At 39.3% G+C, this 17,474-nt stretch overlaps 1 protein-coding gene across 3 annotated transcripts in view; it reads right to left on the bottom strand.

The window, feature by feature from the left end:
- phf20b (PHD finger protein 20, b) overlaps positions 1 to 17,474 on the bottom strand; it is a 28,540-nt gene that overhangs the window by 4,941 nt on the left and 6,125 nt on the right. Inside the window, exons 2-15 of one of the 3 annotated variants that reach the window (XM_051880762.1) lie at positions 14,710 to 14,815; positions 12,852 to 13,023; positions 12,647 to 12,731; positions 9,172 to 9,248; positions 8,606 to 9,083; positions 7,991 to 8,092; positions 6,848 to 6,973; positions 5,833 to 5,892; positions 5,492 to 5,740; positions 3,903 to 4,073; positions 3,691 to 3,789; positions 2,421 to 2,552; positions 1,961 to 2,139; positions 122 to 221 (exon numbers count right to left, since the gene is read on the bottom strand). In XM_051880762.1, coding sequence (XP_051736722.1) covers positions 122 to 221; positions 1,961 to 2,139; positions 2,421 to 2,552; positions 3,691 to 3,789; positions 3,903 to 4,073; positions 5,492 to 5,740; positions 5,833 to 5,892; positions 6,848 to 6,973; positions 7,991 to 8,092; positions 8,606 to 9,083; positions 9,172 to 9,248; positions 12,647 to 12,731; positions 12,852 to 13,023; positions 14,710 to 14,792 — 2,113 coding nt within the window. In that variant the 5' untranslated portion in view covers positions 14,793 to 14,815. The remainder of the gene's footprint in view (positions 1 to 121; positions 222 to 1,960; positions 2,140 to 2,420; positions 2,553 to 3,690; positions 3,790 to 3,902; positions 4,074 to 5,491; positions 5,741 to 5,832; positions 5,893 to 6,847; positions 6,974 to 7,990; positions 8,093 to 8,605; positions 9,084 to 9,171; positions 9,249 to 12,646; positions 12,732 to 12,851; positions 13,024 to 14,709; positions 14,816 to 17,474) is intronic. The other 2 variants (XM_051880763.1, XM_051880765.1) reach the window with 2 other exon arrangements.

Genomic DNA, 17,474 nt, shown 5'->3' with positions numbered 1-17,474 from the left:
TGTATTTTGATTATAATTCTTGTCTTGTTTTTTAACACACACAGTCCAGATAGATGAATTTCAAAATGAAAGTTAATATATACTAAACTGAGATGGTTTTGGGGAAGTTAAAGTCTCTCACCTGGTGGGTCTCTGCAGACGTAGCAGCTATAGCTGTCTGGCACACTGTCCTCATACAGACCCATACACGTCCCATGCTGCCAGCACAAACACTCATCACACTGCAGAGAGCAATGGAAACATCCTTCAGTTTCTCAGACAATTACTGAACATGTATACGAATGTTTAAAAATCCTAAAATGTCACCAAATCAATAATTCATAATACAATTCAAATAATTGTGCCAGTGCTTAATTGGTTTAAATTCCTTGCTCTGATTTTTTTTTTTTTTCATACTATATCTGAAAGTATGCCAGATATACTCATATATTATTTTTTAAAGCTAATTTTTTAATAAATATATAATAATTTTGCATATAATTTATATTTGTGCGAAAAAATACATAATCAACTATAAATAAATTATTTATTATGATCAGGGTTTTTCCCGGCATTGAAAATATTGTGGTGGCCGCCAAAATGAATCTTTGTCCTGTCTGTGAAGAGCATCAAAGGTTTCTATTTACAACGTGTTTCTGGTGTGTTGAGCTTTGTAGCCAATCACAGACATATCTGTTGAGTGCGTGAACGCAATGGCCAATCACATGTGTTTAAGTTAGTCAGAATCCACTTAACAACACAGAGTTTGTTCAGCATGAGTTTTGCATGCTCACAAATCTTTTCATTAGAACCAACAAAGTATAAATATGATGTCAATGAGAAATTTATTGCACAGCATAGACAGCTTCATTAATTATAATGGGAGTTTTTGCAAGAGCGTAGCTTTGTGTACCATGTGTTGAACTGCAAGTAATTGACAGCATCAATGATTGTGATGGCAGCGATCTTTGCTCGCTTTCTATATATAATATATATTTTTCATGCAACTACAAATTGCAAAGTTTCTTGGATCAATCGCATTTAGATGTGATTTAAATGTCAGTCGACTGAATCCGACTGACAGTGATAACCATAGAGATGGACGCAACAAAATCTGATACCGTAGGTCAAATGATCTGTGCATTAAAGTCCCCCTGTGGTGAAAATCAAGTTTCTAATGTTGTTTATATGTCTATGTGGTGTTTTTAATATGCTTTAAGACAAACCATGTGCAAATTCATATGTCAACACCATTGCTGAGTATTTTCTCCTTACAGTAAAACTGCAGTAAAAAAAAATAAAAAAGACAGTCTCAAACCCATGGTTTGAAATCGCTGGTGTCTGTGACGTCACAAACTACCTTGTAACCAATCACGTCAACGTGCCGGTGGGCTTTAGCATACCATTAACAGCGAACTAGCAGGGGAGTCGAGAGAAGGCACGTCTATTTTTACTGTTGATATGAAAAATCGTGTAGATTTAGGGTGTATGGTGTATATCACGACGTTGACTAATCATATTAATTATCATTATGTGTCCAATGTTGTAAAGAGCGATACCATTGTGCAGCGTTTACCTCAGTAAGTTGACCAAGTGGATCTCTGAGCTGTTGTGAGCGAGTGGAGGTGGGGCTAATTTGCATATTCTTTGATCCACATATATTAAATGAGGCAAGGGTGTAGAGTTACATTCAAGCTATTTTAAGTCATGAAGAACATTTTTTTTTTTTTTTTCACAGGAAAAACATTTAAATATGTAATTTTGGTTGTCAAAGATGAGTTTTAAGGGATAAAATTATTGACTACAGGGGGACTTTAAGTCTTGGAGTGTAAATGCAAAACAAATAAATAAAATAATAGACCACTTTTTCTATGTAATGTGTGATATCTTTGTTGTTAATTTTATTAATAACTGTGGGAAGAATTCTTAAAGAAGAAAGTCAGAGGCTTGTTTGGTACAGTTTCAGAGGGTGGTAGTTCACCTGTATCATGAAGTCGTTCTCCTCCTGCACTTCACAAATGCAGCGTACAATCTCAGAGCCGTGAGAAACCGTTTCCACACCCTGCTCTGAGAGGGGCATGTTCAGATCCAGCTCAGCATCAGACTCATCCTCACTCCATACAGGACTGTCTGAAGACAAATCACTGCTGCTGTCTTCACCTGGTGGAAACAAGAAGGACCATACATTTAAGCAAAAGATTTTATCTCCATTTTTATAATACAGTCATTCATGCAAGGTAATCAGCTACTCTAATCACACATGCACACGCACGTTAAATACAAGTCTATAGAGATAAATCTACAGAGCGGCAGTGACTAAACACAACTGATAAAATGAAGACACTGGACAGCTAGTCAGGACACTGAAAGACAACAAGGCAGGAGAAGAACACAAAGCAGGCAGCTGTGAGTTCGGAGGACCTGCGTTCTCTGGTACCCACCCTGGCTGAGCATCTTTTCGGGGCAGAGTCCCGTGTAGGATCGGTGTGTGAGGGAGAGGGGCAATTTGTGGGCCGAATTCAGATTGCAGGGGAAAGGCTTTAGGCCAATGCTCTCCTCAGTGCTGTAACAGTCTGTCAGAGGAGGAAGAGCAGACGCCACACAGGGTTAAACACAGACCGAGCAGTTCCTCACCGACGAGGCGGCTTGTAGATCTGATTCAGTGAGTTCTTGAAGCTGTCAAGAGGGACTGGCAACTGAAACGTTCATTTTGTGGGTGGCTGTGCACTTTCAGAGTCTATTAATAACTCAAGACGAATGAAAGCGCATTCCAAGCGCAGATACAAAATGATTGAGAATTTCCGTATTCAAAATGTAGTAATAAGTGAATTAAGTTAATAATGGATAAAACGAGTGCTCATTTCATTTAAAAGACAATTTGTATATTATCTTACATTTACTTTGAGTGGCACATGGGAGAGGGAGCGGCTCTTAAAACTGTAATAAAATGTTTAACTTAAATGACAAATGGACAGAAAAGCATTTGAAAAAACAACTAAGAAAAGCAACTGGCAAATATTTGTTTAAATGCTATTTAAATTATTTATTTATTATTTTATTTAACTACATTTAAACCATTAATTAATTAATTAAACATTTTTAAATACGTCTTAATTTGCTCATTTAAAAAAGGATTTATTTCCATTTTTCTTTTTAATTGAAGTAATTATAAAATTAAAATGCAAAAGATAGCCTTTTAAGGCTTTATAAGTTTATATATGAACAGGCAATTTATGATGCAGAAGGTTTTTCTACCTCATATGAGGCATTTAAAAAAAAGCATGTGTGTCTTTATCTTGTGTACAAAAGGAGAGCCCCGTTTATCAAGTATCTCAAGCTATGTGAATTTGCTGAGAACGTCACCAGCTGAGAATCAAACATGGAAGAAACACTGAATTTAATGACTGCATCAATCTAACGTTACAGGAATATATTTTATAAAATAACATTAATTAAAAAAAGCTGCATGATTTTCACATTTTAAATATATAACTTTGTATAGATTATGTATAGTTTATTATGCATTCCGATAGAAACCCTAGAACGTGACATCATATCCTGTTGCTTAAATATATAGCGGGGTCCAAAATAATTTTACATAGTTTAATGTGACTGCCCATATAGAGAAAAGTTGTCGCTACAGCAGACAAACAGAGGGGACAGCAGAGAGCAAAAGAAAGAGCCACCGCTGCACTAAAACTGCCATCTCACCTGACTTAGACTTCCTTTTCTTCTTCTTCTTTTTCTTCAGTTTGATGCGGAAGAAATCCCTCTGCCGCTTCTCCCTCAGCCTTTCCCGTTCTTTCACCCCTTCAGATGAGAAAAATCAATCTCTATTACTGTCATGGGCTGGTTGTGGTAATATTCAGAGGAATCGGCGTGAGCGTGTTCACAGAAATAGATGGAATGATGCTCTCTAATACCTGTTTCCTTGGCAACCCAGTCTCTGTCGTCATGCAGTGAGCGGTTGAAGTGTTGATTCTCTTTGCTCCTCTCTGCGCCCAGCGTGGCCGAGCGCTGCCGGTGCATGCTGCCGACAGCAGGGGGCGACAGAGTGTGACCTGACTTACTGTCACTCAGCGGAGAGGAAGTATCTGTGGGATATTTAAAGGGCACCTATTATGTTTTTTGATTTTACCTTTCCTTTAGTGTGTAATATAGCTGTTTGTGCATGTAAACAATCTGCAAAGTTACAAAGCATAAAGTCCATGCCAAAGGGAGTGAATCTCTTCAACAGAAAACACTTGCCTGAAACGCCTTGTTTGTTGTCCTGCTATTATTTCTGTTACTTAGCTATGTCACCATATGACATAATGCCTTCTTGAAGAGATGCTATTTTAGTTTTTTGGTTTTTCATTGTAAGGACTTCCAATACGGACACCATAGTTACCATAGATGTTTACAGCTGCTCATTAAACCTTGGTGCTGCAGCAAAGCGCAATATGAGAAAAATGTTTGTTTGTTTTTTTTTTTACTTTAAAGGATTAGTTCACTCCAGAATTAAAATTTCCTGATAATCTACTTACCCCCATGTCATCCAAGATGTTTATGTCTTTCTTTCTTCAGTTGCAAAGAAATTAAGGTTTTTGAGGAAAACATTGCAGGATTTTTCTCCATATAGTGGACTTCAGTGGGGTTCAAAGTCCAAATATCAGTTTCAGTGCAGCTTCAAAGGGTTCTACACGATCCCAGACAAGGAATAAGGGTCTTGTCTATTGACATGATCTGTAATTTTCTAAAAAAATAAAAATAGTATATATTTTTTAACAACAAATGCTTGTCTCGCACTAGCTCTGCGATGCGCATCCACGACTTCACGCATTACTTAATCACGTTGGAAAGGTCACGTGTGACGTAGGTCTAAGTACTGATCCAGTGTTTACAAGTGTAAAAACTCCATCTCATTTTGTCATCACCTTTTTTTTTTTTTGTAAAAGGCATGTGACTTAGTGTTTGCTTTGGGTTGGTAGTTCTGCCTACATCATGCGTGACCTTTCCAACGTGATCACAGAGCTAGTACAAGAAGAGCAATTGTGGCTAAAAAGTTTATAATTTTTTATTTCTTTTAGAAAATGGCTGATCATTTCACTAGATCAGACCCTTATTCCTCATCTAGGATCGTGTAGAGCCCTTTGAAGCTGCACTGAAACTGCAATTTGGACCTTCAACCCGTTGGTCCCCACTGAAGTCCACTATGTGGAGAAAAGTCCTGGAATATTTTCCTTAAAAACCTTCATTTCTTTTCGACTGAAAAAAAAAAAAACACATGAACTTCTTGGATGACATGGGGGTGAGTAAATTATCAGGAAATTTTAATTCTGAAGTGAACTAATCCTTTAAATCATGTAAATGTATTCTAGCATACCCAAAAAATTAAATTATAAGCTTGTAAATGGGCATAATTTATGTTTTTAATATTACGAGGCTAAACGCACACACAAATCTGAACAAATCAACCCAAACAAAAAACAATCACCCACAAAAACAGCGAATAGACAAAGTGTGCACTAACTGTGGGAAGCCGAGACGGTGCGGCGCCTGCGAGGGGTCTCCTGGCTGTGGTTCGGTTTGTCTGTGGTGCGCGTCTGGACGCAGCGAGGGGGGCTTGGGTCGCTCTGTGCGTGATAGTACTTCATGTGGTAGTGCAGCAGAGACGCCTTGCGGAAAGACTTGAGGCAGCCTGCGATCTTGCATTTGAACAGGTTATGGTCCAGTTCAATAGACAGGATAGGAGGAGGTTGGTTTTTGATGACCCTGTACACTGAGTGAGGAAAAGGGCAATGGGGTCACATAACAGCAGGTTTTTATATTGGACTGGTGAGAGAGAGTGAAATTGAGGGTTTGTGTACTCACATGGTTCTCTGCTGTACTTGTTTGTGGTTGGAAGGTGGACTTGCCGTTTGAGTGCTGCAGCTGAGAAAGCAATGTGTCAGTTAGCACATATATCTGCATACGTTTAATTAACATTTGTACATATTCTGAAGAAAATGTTAGAGGTGCCTGCTTGTGCAAAGTTCAATCCTACAATAGCAGGGTGTTTTTTTTTTTTTTTTTACAACCAATACACTCTACCATTTAAATGTTTGGGGTCAGTAAGATTTTATTATTTTTTAAAGAAATTATTCGTTTTATTTAGCAAGGATGTATTAAATTGAACAAGTGGCAGTAAACACGTTTTATGAAAGTTTCACAAGTTATGAAAGATTTCCATTTCAAATTAATGCTGTACTTTTGAATTGTATATTCATCAAAAAATCATGAGAAAATGTTGGTTTGCACAAAAAATATTAAGCAGCACAACTGTTTTCAACATTGGTAATAAAATAAGTTTCTTAAGCACCAAATCAATTATCAATTCCAATAAATTGTATAAATTACACTTTAAAATATATTCAAATTGAAAACAGTTGTTTTAAATTGTAATAATATTTCACAATATTATTCTTCTTACTGTATTTTTGATCAAATAAATGCAGCCTTGGTGAGCAGAAGAGACTTATTATTATAAGAATTATTATTATTATTTTTGTAATGTTTAGGTGTCCGATACTTGATATTCAGAAGTTATATTTTTTTTGTATGTTTTTTTTTTTTTAACACATTGTTAACTAAATATTTATTACAAAACTACACCAATAAAACATGTTTTTATGACTTTTTACAATAATTATCATAAATATTAATATATATATATTATAACTAAGCAATGCCAAACGATTTACTGTGTAAGACTTTTAGTATATTGTGTTGTAGTTGCTAGATGGTTTCTATGTTCAAATTCCTCACACTCAGTATGAGAAATAGTAATAATGATGCAGTCTTAGCAAACGCCTCTGATTATCAAACTGAAACACAGAAAGATGTATACCAAGATCAGGTGTAGATCCAGCCTCTTCGGTGGGAGCTGCATTTCCTGCAGGACTGGTTGGGTCATCTTTACTTTCTGAAGTCTCTGGGACTTCTGTTTTAACCGGTTTGATTTGACTGCTTTTTTCTATGAGGGTATCAGAGACACAATGTGGTGTTAGGTGGTTTAATTACTAACTAGTATAAAGAACAACAGCTAGAACAGGGATAGGCAAAGTTTAGGGCTAAGAGCAGAGTTTAGCTCCGACTCAAATGCCTGTAGCTTTAGTAATCCTCAAGACATTTATTAGCTTGTTTAGGTGTTTGATTAGGGCTGGAGCTAAACTCTGCATCACAGCGGCACTCCAGAACAGACTAGAACAACAAGAATGAAGTATAAGGGCTTTCGCAGCAGGTAGTTACAGGAACTAGCCACCAGGGCGGTCTGCAGAGAACAAAATTTTTCCAAAGGGCCATTTTCCTGGTTGCACTGACACCAGAAGCAGGAACTCTGAAGTGACGTAAGCCGGCCGACAATGATGTCATTTAGGCACGGCATTCAACAACGTCAGCAACTGGAGGATGGAGGATGCTGTGATCAGAGCTGTGTTTGATGTGTGTTGTGGGACTCGAGATAACGGAGATGGAATGTAGACGTATAAATTATGGGACTGAACGAGCAAAAACGAGGGCTATGAGACTGAATCTCCCACGACAACTTGCAGTGCTAAATATCATCGAGGCTGAGAAGATAATGCCACAGACAAAAGTGACAGGTAAATGCAGTTAACATGAGCTATCTGTATGTTTAGGTGCTGTTAACATTAGCTTTCTGTATATTAGTTTGTGGAGTAAGTATATGTAAACTGTGTGTTTACATGGCTTTTTAAAAATGGCAGATTCCAGTGTTTCATACAGCATGCGTTCGGCCAATCAACGTACGCTTACGTCACTGGTAGCTCCTACTGTGCTGGGTTAGACTCTACTCTGAAGTAGGAGCTAATTTGGTCCCACCCAAAAGGCGTCCCTAGAACTAAAATCGCTCCCAGTTCCTGCGGTGTAAACGCAGCAAAAAGCGGGTACTTCCAACAATAGTTATAGGAACTAAAAAAAACATTCCTCCGGTTCAAAAGCCCTTATGATAAGAGATAGAGAGAGAACTAACCTGTGCTTGAATTGGCTCTGCTTCTTTTGGACGGTGGCATCTGTCCTGTTGATGCACGTCTCTTCCTCAGTTCTGGACCATTGGGCTTTTCCACATCTTTTGCTGTGAGAGACACAAGCCAAGAACTTGAATCACCAAGCCTGAGCCAAATACATGAGTAAATCACCCAACAATTACTTACTTACACTTGACATGGTTAAAAATGTATCACCATCAGTAATATTCCCTAAATGACTTCACTGAGTGACCATTTTGGTAACGCCAAGGGGCAGTTATTTTCTACTGCTTTTGTAGCTCAAATCATTGTTCCAGCTAATACACATGCATGTTCGAGAGTAAATAAATGACAAAGTCAGTAAAAAAGGCAATTGTCTCTTTTAACTGAAAAGCAGGACTTCCTGTCCCACAGATGCCATATTGAGCATTACGATTTCTCCCATTCATTTTTATTTGAGTGGTTTGTCTTCTTTCCTTATACTGTCTCTCTCTATTTGCTACTTAGCAAATGCTGTCCATTGGCGTGTGTGTGTGAGGCTGAATCTGGCTCTTGGAATTGAATCAATCAAATCAAATATTCAGATCTAACACTAGCATGTTCCTTCAAACTAAACTCACCATCTGCCATCTTACTCCGTGTCCTTCTGGGCAGACTGGGACTTTCATCTGACGCTTCTTCCTTCTCTTTCTTGTCCTCTTCGTTCTTGTCGATGCCATTTTGAAGTTCTTTGGTCTCCTCCTGTCCTCCATTCATCTCTTTCTCTTCTGGTTTGTTCGCTCCTTCTCCATTCTCAAGCGTTTCTGTCTTGTCGTCTTTGCTGGGCTCTTTTTCGTTGTGCTCAGCAGATCTCAGCTCTGATTCATCAACTATCTTAGTTGCTGTGCTTTCGCTCTCTCCGCCATTCTGGAGATCTCTGTCCTCATCCATCACTGTGGTGTCTTCTTCATCTCCTTCCGATCCACTCTCTCCGTCCTGGTCAGAAGTGCTGTGTCTCGAGCCGTTACTTCTGCTGTTGTTGTTCTCCTTAGTCTTCCATTCTTTCCTGTTCTGATCCCCCCGCTTTCGAGCTTGCTGATTGGTCTTGCCATCAGAGCTCTGTAGAAAAAGACCAACTCATTAAAGCGGTTTCTTTCATGAATGGTCTGGTTTAATAATTATTAGAGCTGAGGGAGTCACTTCTCACCTCCTTGCGGAACGGCTTCACCTTAATCCCCTTCACTGTCTTTATGACTCCATCAAAAAACTTCACTGTGTAGAAACCTGAGACATCACAGAAGAACAGCCATATGTAATGCCCAACACTTTCACAATCTAACACAATCATAATGTAATGCTAAACACTTTCATAATGTAACTATTCGAATGTAATGCCAATAACTTTCATAATGTAATGCCCAACACTTTTATAACCTAACACTATCTGTGGTGAGGGGGGCATGGTAAAGCGAAGCCTGCAATGGGAGAGCGAGTGCGGAGACGAGCGGTAAGAGGTAGGTCAAGTGCATGACGACTATCACCTGTCTCTAATTCCAGTTATTAGCGGAGAGACGGGATATAAGCAGCCTGCAGACCTAGCAATGGCAGAGAGACTAACCCCGTGGATGCTATTGTTTTTAAGTTGCTTGTGTTTTGTGAATGTGCTCAAGCGCTCTTGTGGATTACTTTGATTTTGAGAAATAAAGACACTGAAACTTTCTCACGGCCCTGACTTCTTCGTCATTTTATTTGAACCGGTTTACACTGGTGTCGAAACATGGGACCAAGAAGTTGGCATGCCGCCATGCAGTCCTCGCAACCATCACCACTTGCAAAGCTTGTCAAGTTGCTTGCCGGTCTCCATCAAACATAACACCAAGTGCTTATGGACCTCAGACTGGAACAGGAGGATCGCTTTCGGCTGCCGGTCCAGTTGCAGGAGGAGGACCGGCGGGTCATCCAGAGCTTGCTTGGCCCGGAGCTTGAAGCTTTCCACAAGTGGCTGATGGCCCAGACCCGTGACATCGAGGAAGCGATCGACCTGGTGGTACTGGAGCATTTCATCTCTCGGCTGCCACGTGGGTCCAGTGCCACCGCCCGATGTCGATGAACCAGGACATCCAGCTGGCAGAGAATCACCTGGTGGCATGCCCTGTGGTCGGCGAGCCACTCCCTAATATCTCTCTCTCCAGCTCTTCTTCCTCTCTTCCTCCTCTCCCCTCCTCTCAGTCTCGTCCTATCCCCATTCCCAGGTCATGCAGTAACGTGCCCCCTTGGCCTTCACCACGGAGACAAGGCAGCCTGGCCTCCGAGCTTCCCCAAGGTTCCAAACCTGGAACACGAGTGGGCGTGTCGGAAAGCGCTGGAGCCTCCGCATCATATCCACCTCTCCCCTCTCTCTGTCAGACTCTTGGCCATCTTTCTGTTGCCGAGGAAGTGGTAAGGATTCTTTCGACTGGGTCCGCACCATTGACGGACAGTTGCTCCAGCCTGATCAGCTGCTCTTCTATCCCTACTTTTCCATAATTAAAGAGAGGTTGTATCAGGTGGCCCAAGACGCCCAGACCAAAGAAGATCCAGCCCAACTATTAGTACCCTTCGAGAGAATTGGTATGGACCTCATCGGGCCATTATAAAGCTGAAAAAAGCATGGCTATTTGAGCCATTGTTTTGCACTAGTTCTGGTGGACTCTGCAACATGATATATGGAAGCGGTGCCGTTATGCACCATCTCGGAGTGTGGTGGACACAATGTTTCATATTACACAATGCTCAATGCTCTCCCCATAGAGATTCTCACTGATCAAGGCATGGTGTTTATGTCACGCACATTAAGCAAATTGCGTGAACTTTTGGCCATTAAATCGATTCGCAACAGCGTCTATCACCCACAAACGGACGGACTGGTGGAACAGTTTAATCACACGTGTAAATCCATGGTTCATAAATTCATAAGGGAAGATGCCAAAAAATGGGATAAATGGCTCAAGCCCCTGTTGTTTGAGGTGTGGGAGGTTCCACAAGCCTCCACAGGGTTTTTCCCATTCGAGCTTCTCTATGAACGACAGCCCCGTGGGGTGCATTAGAGAGGCTTGGTAGGAGGAGCCTTCAAACAGCCATAGTGAAATTCAGTATGTCCTGGACCTCAGAGCACAACTCCATATGTTGGGGTGGCTCTCCATGGAGAATTTGCTCCAGGCACAGGATAAACAAAGTCGGCTGCACAACAGGGGTAGATAAAGATAAAGATAGATAAAGTACTTGTATTACTTCCAACATCCAATTCTAAAATCGCCAACTTTATCACCTCAATCTCCAAAAACACTGGAATGAGGTGACACTGGTCAAGCTAACGGCGGCCGTTTTGGCAGAGGAAAATCTCGGACCAGAAGCGGCTATCCAAGTCAATCTGCTTGCGCTGGTCCCCAGGGGAGATGACCTCTCGCCGGTGCAGCTCACCGATGTAGCCAAGTTGCAGGCAGATTTTGCAGACGTGTTCTCACCCCTGCCTGGTCGGACGGGCCTCATAGCACCATATCGAAACAATCCCGGGGTGTTGGCGCGTAGCCGACCCTATCGTTTACCTGAGCACAAGAAAAAGGTGGTACAGGATGACTTAAAAGCAATGTAAGAGTTGGGCGTAATAGAAGAGTCACACAGAGACTGGGCGAGCCCAATAGTTTTGATACCCAAAACGGATGGCTCAGTCCATTTCTGTGTAGATTACAGAAAGGTGAATGCTGTGTCGAAGTCTGACGCTTATCCAATGCCTCGAGTTGACGAGCTGCTCGATCGGTTAGGTTCAGCCCACTTAGGACATGGGCAAGTGCGTCCCCAAATTGACAAGACCACCACGATTGCAGCCTGCCCAAGTCCTAAGACCAAAAAGGAGGTGAGACAGTTTACATTGGACCCAGTCCAATGGACAGAGCTGTGCCAACAGGCACTAACCAAAGTGAAGGCTACTCTGTGTGGCGGACTGCTCCTGCAATCTCCTGTAGGGACAGGGGGCTGGGTGTAGTCCTGTCCCAGGTGGTCGGAGGAGAGGAACGGCCGGTGCTGTATCTGCTGTCGAAAGCTCTCATAAAGAGAGACTAGATACATCACCATTAAGAAGGAATGTTTAGCCACCCCTTGGGCCATCCTCACCCTACATTGTTACCTCCTGGGACGGGAATTCACCTTCTGTTTGGACCATGCACCCCTCCAATGACCATATGAAGGATACCAACACGCAGATTACCCGTTGGTAACTAGCTTTACATCCTTTTAAGTTTAAGGTGGTCCACAGGCAGATGGCTGTAGCGGACTTCCTCTCTAGGAATGGGGGCGGGGGCCCTTGTGGATTATTTTGATTTTGAGAAATAAAGACTTCTTCGTCATTTTGTTTGAACCCGTTTACACTATCATAATGTAATGCCCAACACTTTCATAATGTAACACTATTATAATGAAATGCCCATCACTTTCATAGTGTAACACTATTGTAATGTAATGCTCAACACTTTCATGACGGCAAAGGTAATTTAAAAGTAAAATAGGGGAAATGAGCATCAGCCAAATGATATGGTACAATACGGTTTCATCACCCAGTTGGTAAAAACTAACAAAGATAGCATTTGAACCTGGACCAGTCAGATGATGTGCTGAGGATTAACATTGTAAAGGTTGTGAGTACACACCATCTTTGTCCCGGGACAGGATCTTAGCAGGGTAGTACCGACAGTCTGACCAGCTGGCGAGAACTTTCTGGTTGACATGAAAGCCCTGAGAAGAAAAACACATCTATATATATATATGTATAATAGTGCAACATTACATGTCAGAGTGTAACTTTTCCCATGCAGACTCTGAGTGATTCAGCACAGTTTGACAGGAAGTACTCACTGGAGCGCTCTGCCGTTCATTGAGACCTTGTTTCCTAAGCTGGATTCGTTCCACGGGTCTAAGGTACGGACTGCTCCAGTCAAACCATTCATCATAACGATGACTCCACTGTCTGTAGTGGATCAGAACCTTCTCGTCTTCATAGTCGATCTTCTCAATGCTAGCTGCATACCTGTGAATACACAAAGAGTTCACTTTAAATGACCTACTTCAGATTACTGTCAGATAACATCGTGGTTTCTAAAGGTTGAAAATGATGTTTGAGGGGAGTTTTATTTTTACAGTTAATAAGTAAAGCTTTATTTATATAGCACCTTTTAAAAACAGTGATTACAAAGTGCTTTACAGAAGAGAAATTCACAAAAAAATACATAGAAATAAGATAATAAAATGAAATACAATAAAAATAATAATAATATCAATAAAAAACGCATGTGCGCATTCACAGAAAAGAAAAACGTGTCTTATTTAACTAATAGCTAGTGCTGGGCGGTTTGACCAAAAATCTGTATCACGTTTTTTTTTTTTTGTTTTTTTTTTACTGGACCTTTATTTTGGCATATTTTACTGTCAGGAGTACAGGGAATATATTATATAAACATTGTAAGGACAAATAAAAAAAAAATATTTAAAAAATGTAATAAAATCAGTTCATAAAGCTAACAATTTAATTTAAAATGTAATCAAATTAATTTAATTATTTAATTAAATTAATAATATTAATTAATAAGCTATATTTTTACTGTGCAATTTCTGTAATTTCAATTAAGACCTTGAAGTTTGTGTTTTAATAAACAGTTTTATTATTATTATGATGATTATTATTATTATTATCTCTACTAATCAAACTACACTCGATTGTACAATAGTATATTTCTGTTATTTCAAGTTATACCGAACTTTTATTTTGACAGGGTCGTGAAGACCTTTGACTTTCTGTGTATAAGATCAGACAAATGTCGATAGTTTTATCAAATTAAACAGTGAGATGTTCTTAAAGTGACTCTAAGAGCAGCTCTGCAGATGAAGTTCATCTATAGTGAGTGAGACAGCAGACACTGAAATCATCGCAAGCATCACGGGTGCTTCGGTATGTGTAGTAGTAGACGAAAATGCGGCGCTCATTCATACAGACTTCAAATTTCAATAGTAGTCTTTTTTAGCTTTAATATTCACAGACACTAGTCCGTATCGATATCTGATTCATTGTACAGCCTTACTTTGGATTCATTCGTCCAAAAATTGCCAAATTCTGTGACGCTCCGCTTCATACAGTAAGTTCTATTTGTGACTGGATTCCATGATTTCATCCGTGTTTTCTGCATCGCAGAAATCATATGGCTTTACATGATATGTGCAGTATTAAAGAGAGATCGTTTTGTGAGTTATTTATTGTTGTGTTATAAAGTTGTTTCCATTAGTTTAAGAAGGGTATGCAGTTAATAGAAGTTCGCTCTCTATACGCTCTACATAGCACTTCATGGCCACTGAATAGAGACAGCAGCTGTTTCAGCTACGCACCTGTATGGAGGTTTTTGAAAAATATGGTAAACCATATGAACCGGTATACCGCCCAGCACTACTAATAGCTAAAATATAATGCATGAAAGAGATCCTTGGTTTGTGATTTACACTAGTAGCAACCCCTGGCTTCCTAGTGTCTTCCTAGCACAAATAGTAAAGCACAGAAGAGTAAAAATGCTGATTTTCAGATTTGTCCGGGTTGGCAAATTATAACTTTTTCAAAATCTTGGAATGCAATACAACTAGTGGTATCAGCACCAGTAAAGCATCTGAATTTCAATCAGGCCGAGTGAATGAACAGATGAAAGAACGGAAGCAGAGGGGAGACACTGACCAGTTCTTTAGACTGTCCCTCGCCTCCAGCTGCGCTCCCACCTCGAACGTGATCCCACGCCTGTGAGGAGGGCTCTTTGTCATGCTGGTCACACACAGTCACCAACCTATGAAACCAGAGAAACATATCATGAGGTCAGAGCAGGTAACAGATGTTACAGTCATGGGTGGCACAACCGAACCAAGGTGCTCATAAATGAAGAGTCATACTACAGCCTATGGTATATCAATCACACATCAGCACTGTTTAAATTATGTGCTACAATATGGGGGCTTATTTTGACCTCCATACAACTTTTCTGTGTCAGGTTTCAGTTGTCAATTGATCCTCATTTTTCCTCTTTTGTGCTCTGCCCTTAATCGCGGTTTTTAAAGTCAGCATTAAACGGAAGTTGCAATAGTCTTTTCTTCCCTATTGTGAAGTGAAACGGCTTATCAAATAAGAAAAATGTAGGGCAGGACTTGATTTTGCCCATGGGGAAATTGATTGGATGGTTGTGGTTTACTATTGGTCAATCTCATGTGAGTGACAGGTTGTCCCGTCCTCAAGCCAGTAACCTTGCATCAGAGAAGAGATGCTGCTGTAAGAGGGAAGTTTTGGGCAAATTCTGATTAAAGATAACGAGGACACATGAATTTTAAAAAAAAAAACCTGTGCACGGATAAATCATTTGTAATTAATACTGCAATATTCGAAAGCTGCCGAATTCTGGATAAATTTAAGGCTGCTCTGTGTGGCGGGCCGCTCTTGCAATCTGTTTCACCCTCTCTTTGCAATCTGTTTCAAACAGAGATCATGATTCTCCTACGATTCTGAATAGACAACTAAACAAAATAACATTTAATTTACTAGGAATTATTACAAAATGTTAATTGCTGCAGTCTATTTCAAATATTTAATAAATCTGAATGAATTATTAACAATACTTCACTTGTTTCATTACTGGATGAATCAGCGCTTTTGAACGAATCAATCTCTTGAATGATTCAAGGACAAATACACAACAGTCACTTGTCTCCACCTAGTGGCGTAACGATGTAGTCGATACAATCATTATTTGAAGCACCGTGTTACTTTCAAAAGGTGATTTGCTCTATTTTGATCACTTCAGTAGACATCAGTGTTGATATACAAACTCTAAACTTTTATCCCAGTTCTTCTATGATAATATAAATATTTGTAACACAGAAATAACAAAACTGTGTAGTTGAAAAGACAGTTTGTAAAGCGGTTTCATACCTATACATGAAAGCTGCTCTCTCCGGTGTGCTTTTGTCAAAGCTTTAATAGACACAGGCATGGTGAATTGTTGTCATTTAGGAATGAGATTAATCGTGTAACTCTACAATATTCCATAAAAGAATTGTGCATTTTGATTCCATGGTCAGTTTAAGCACTGGATATTTTATTATTCTACATTCCTGCTTGTGTATTTTTTTAAAGAGTTGATCAAAACTAAACAATGCATTGAAAATAAATGACTTTAAATCAATTATTCATGAACCATACAACCACTGAGTAGGGCTTGCACAATATATCGAAATTATCATAATATCACAAATGTCCAAGACTGCCAACTTTCACACATTCAGCATGAGACTTTTGACACTGACACTGTTCTCACGCTCTCAAGCCACACGTCTATATCCTCACGCAGTAAAAATATATCGCGGATCAAAGAACACGCCGACAACGAGCCAACAGACAAGACAGAGCAGATTATTTTTGATATGAAAAAGTGTCAGCTTTCTAATTGTCAATTTTTTTTATTTTTAATCTCATACCACACAATAAACAGCAGAATTGTAAACAGTCATTATGCACAGATGCATAGAACTCTTAATAATGGGTCTAACCGATTACTGACTGTCCATCGAAGAGCTCATTACATCACTGTGAGACTACATAACATGTCATAAACAAACCAGAACACAGACAACTGACCACAGAAGAGGGAAAAAAAGATCATGTAGAAATAAATAGAGAGGAATTAAAGGAGATACTTCACTGCCTCATTCAAACCAGAAGTATACTAGACATTTAAGATCTTTAGTGCATGGCAACAGTTATACGTTGAACATTTTTTATTTGATCCCATATTTTACAAGAAATATATTCATGTGTCTTTTTTTTTTAAACTTTACTATTACAAAATAATAACAAAAACATACTTGGACATATTTTAATACTAAGGGGCCAATATTAGTCATATTGAATGTTGACATAATTAGATAATAATAATAATAATAATAATAATAATAATAGTGTATTAGCAGCTCCAGAAAGTAATTACATAATTGTTGTTCAACAACATTACTCACTACTTATTTTTGTATGATCCCATATTTTGACAAGAAATATATTCATATATTTGTCATTTTATAATGTTACTTACAAAACAAACAAACAATAAAACATACTTGGACATTTTAAAGGGTTAGTTCACCCAAAAATGAAAATTCTGTCATTAATTACTCACCATCATGTTGTTCCACATCCGTAAGACCTTCGTTCATCTTCAGAACACAAATTAAGATCTTTTTGATGAAGTCTGAGAGCTTTCTGTCTCTCCATAGAGATCCAACGCAACTAATCCAAGGTCCAGAAAGGTAGGAATGACATCATTAAAGTACTCCATGTGACTCCAGTGACTTAAATTCAGTTTTATGAAGCGATGCGAGTGCTTTGTTTGTGCAAACAAACAAAACAAAAAAAAAACGTTATTTAACACTTTATTTACAAAATAATATTATCCAAAGCGCATG

This window comes from Ctenopharyngodon idella, chromosome 22 (genome assembly GCF_019924925.1).
Source record: "Ctenopharyngodon idella isolate HZGC_01 chromosome 22, HZGC01, whole genome shotgun sequence".
NCBI lineage: Eukaryota > Metazoa > Chordata > Actinopteri > Cypriniformes > Xenocyprididae > Ctenopharyngodon > Ctenopharyngodon idella.
Note: the sequence above shows the minus strand (reverse complement) of the source record. Positions and strands in the feature narration are given on the sequence as shown.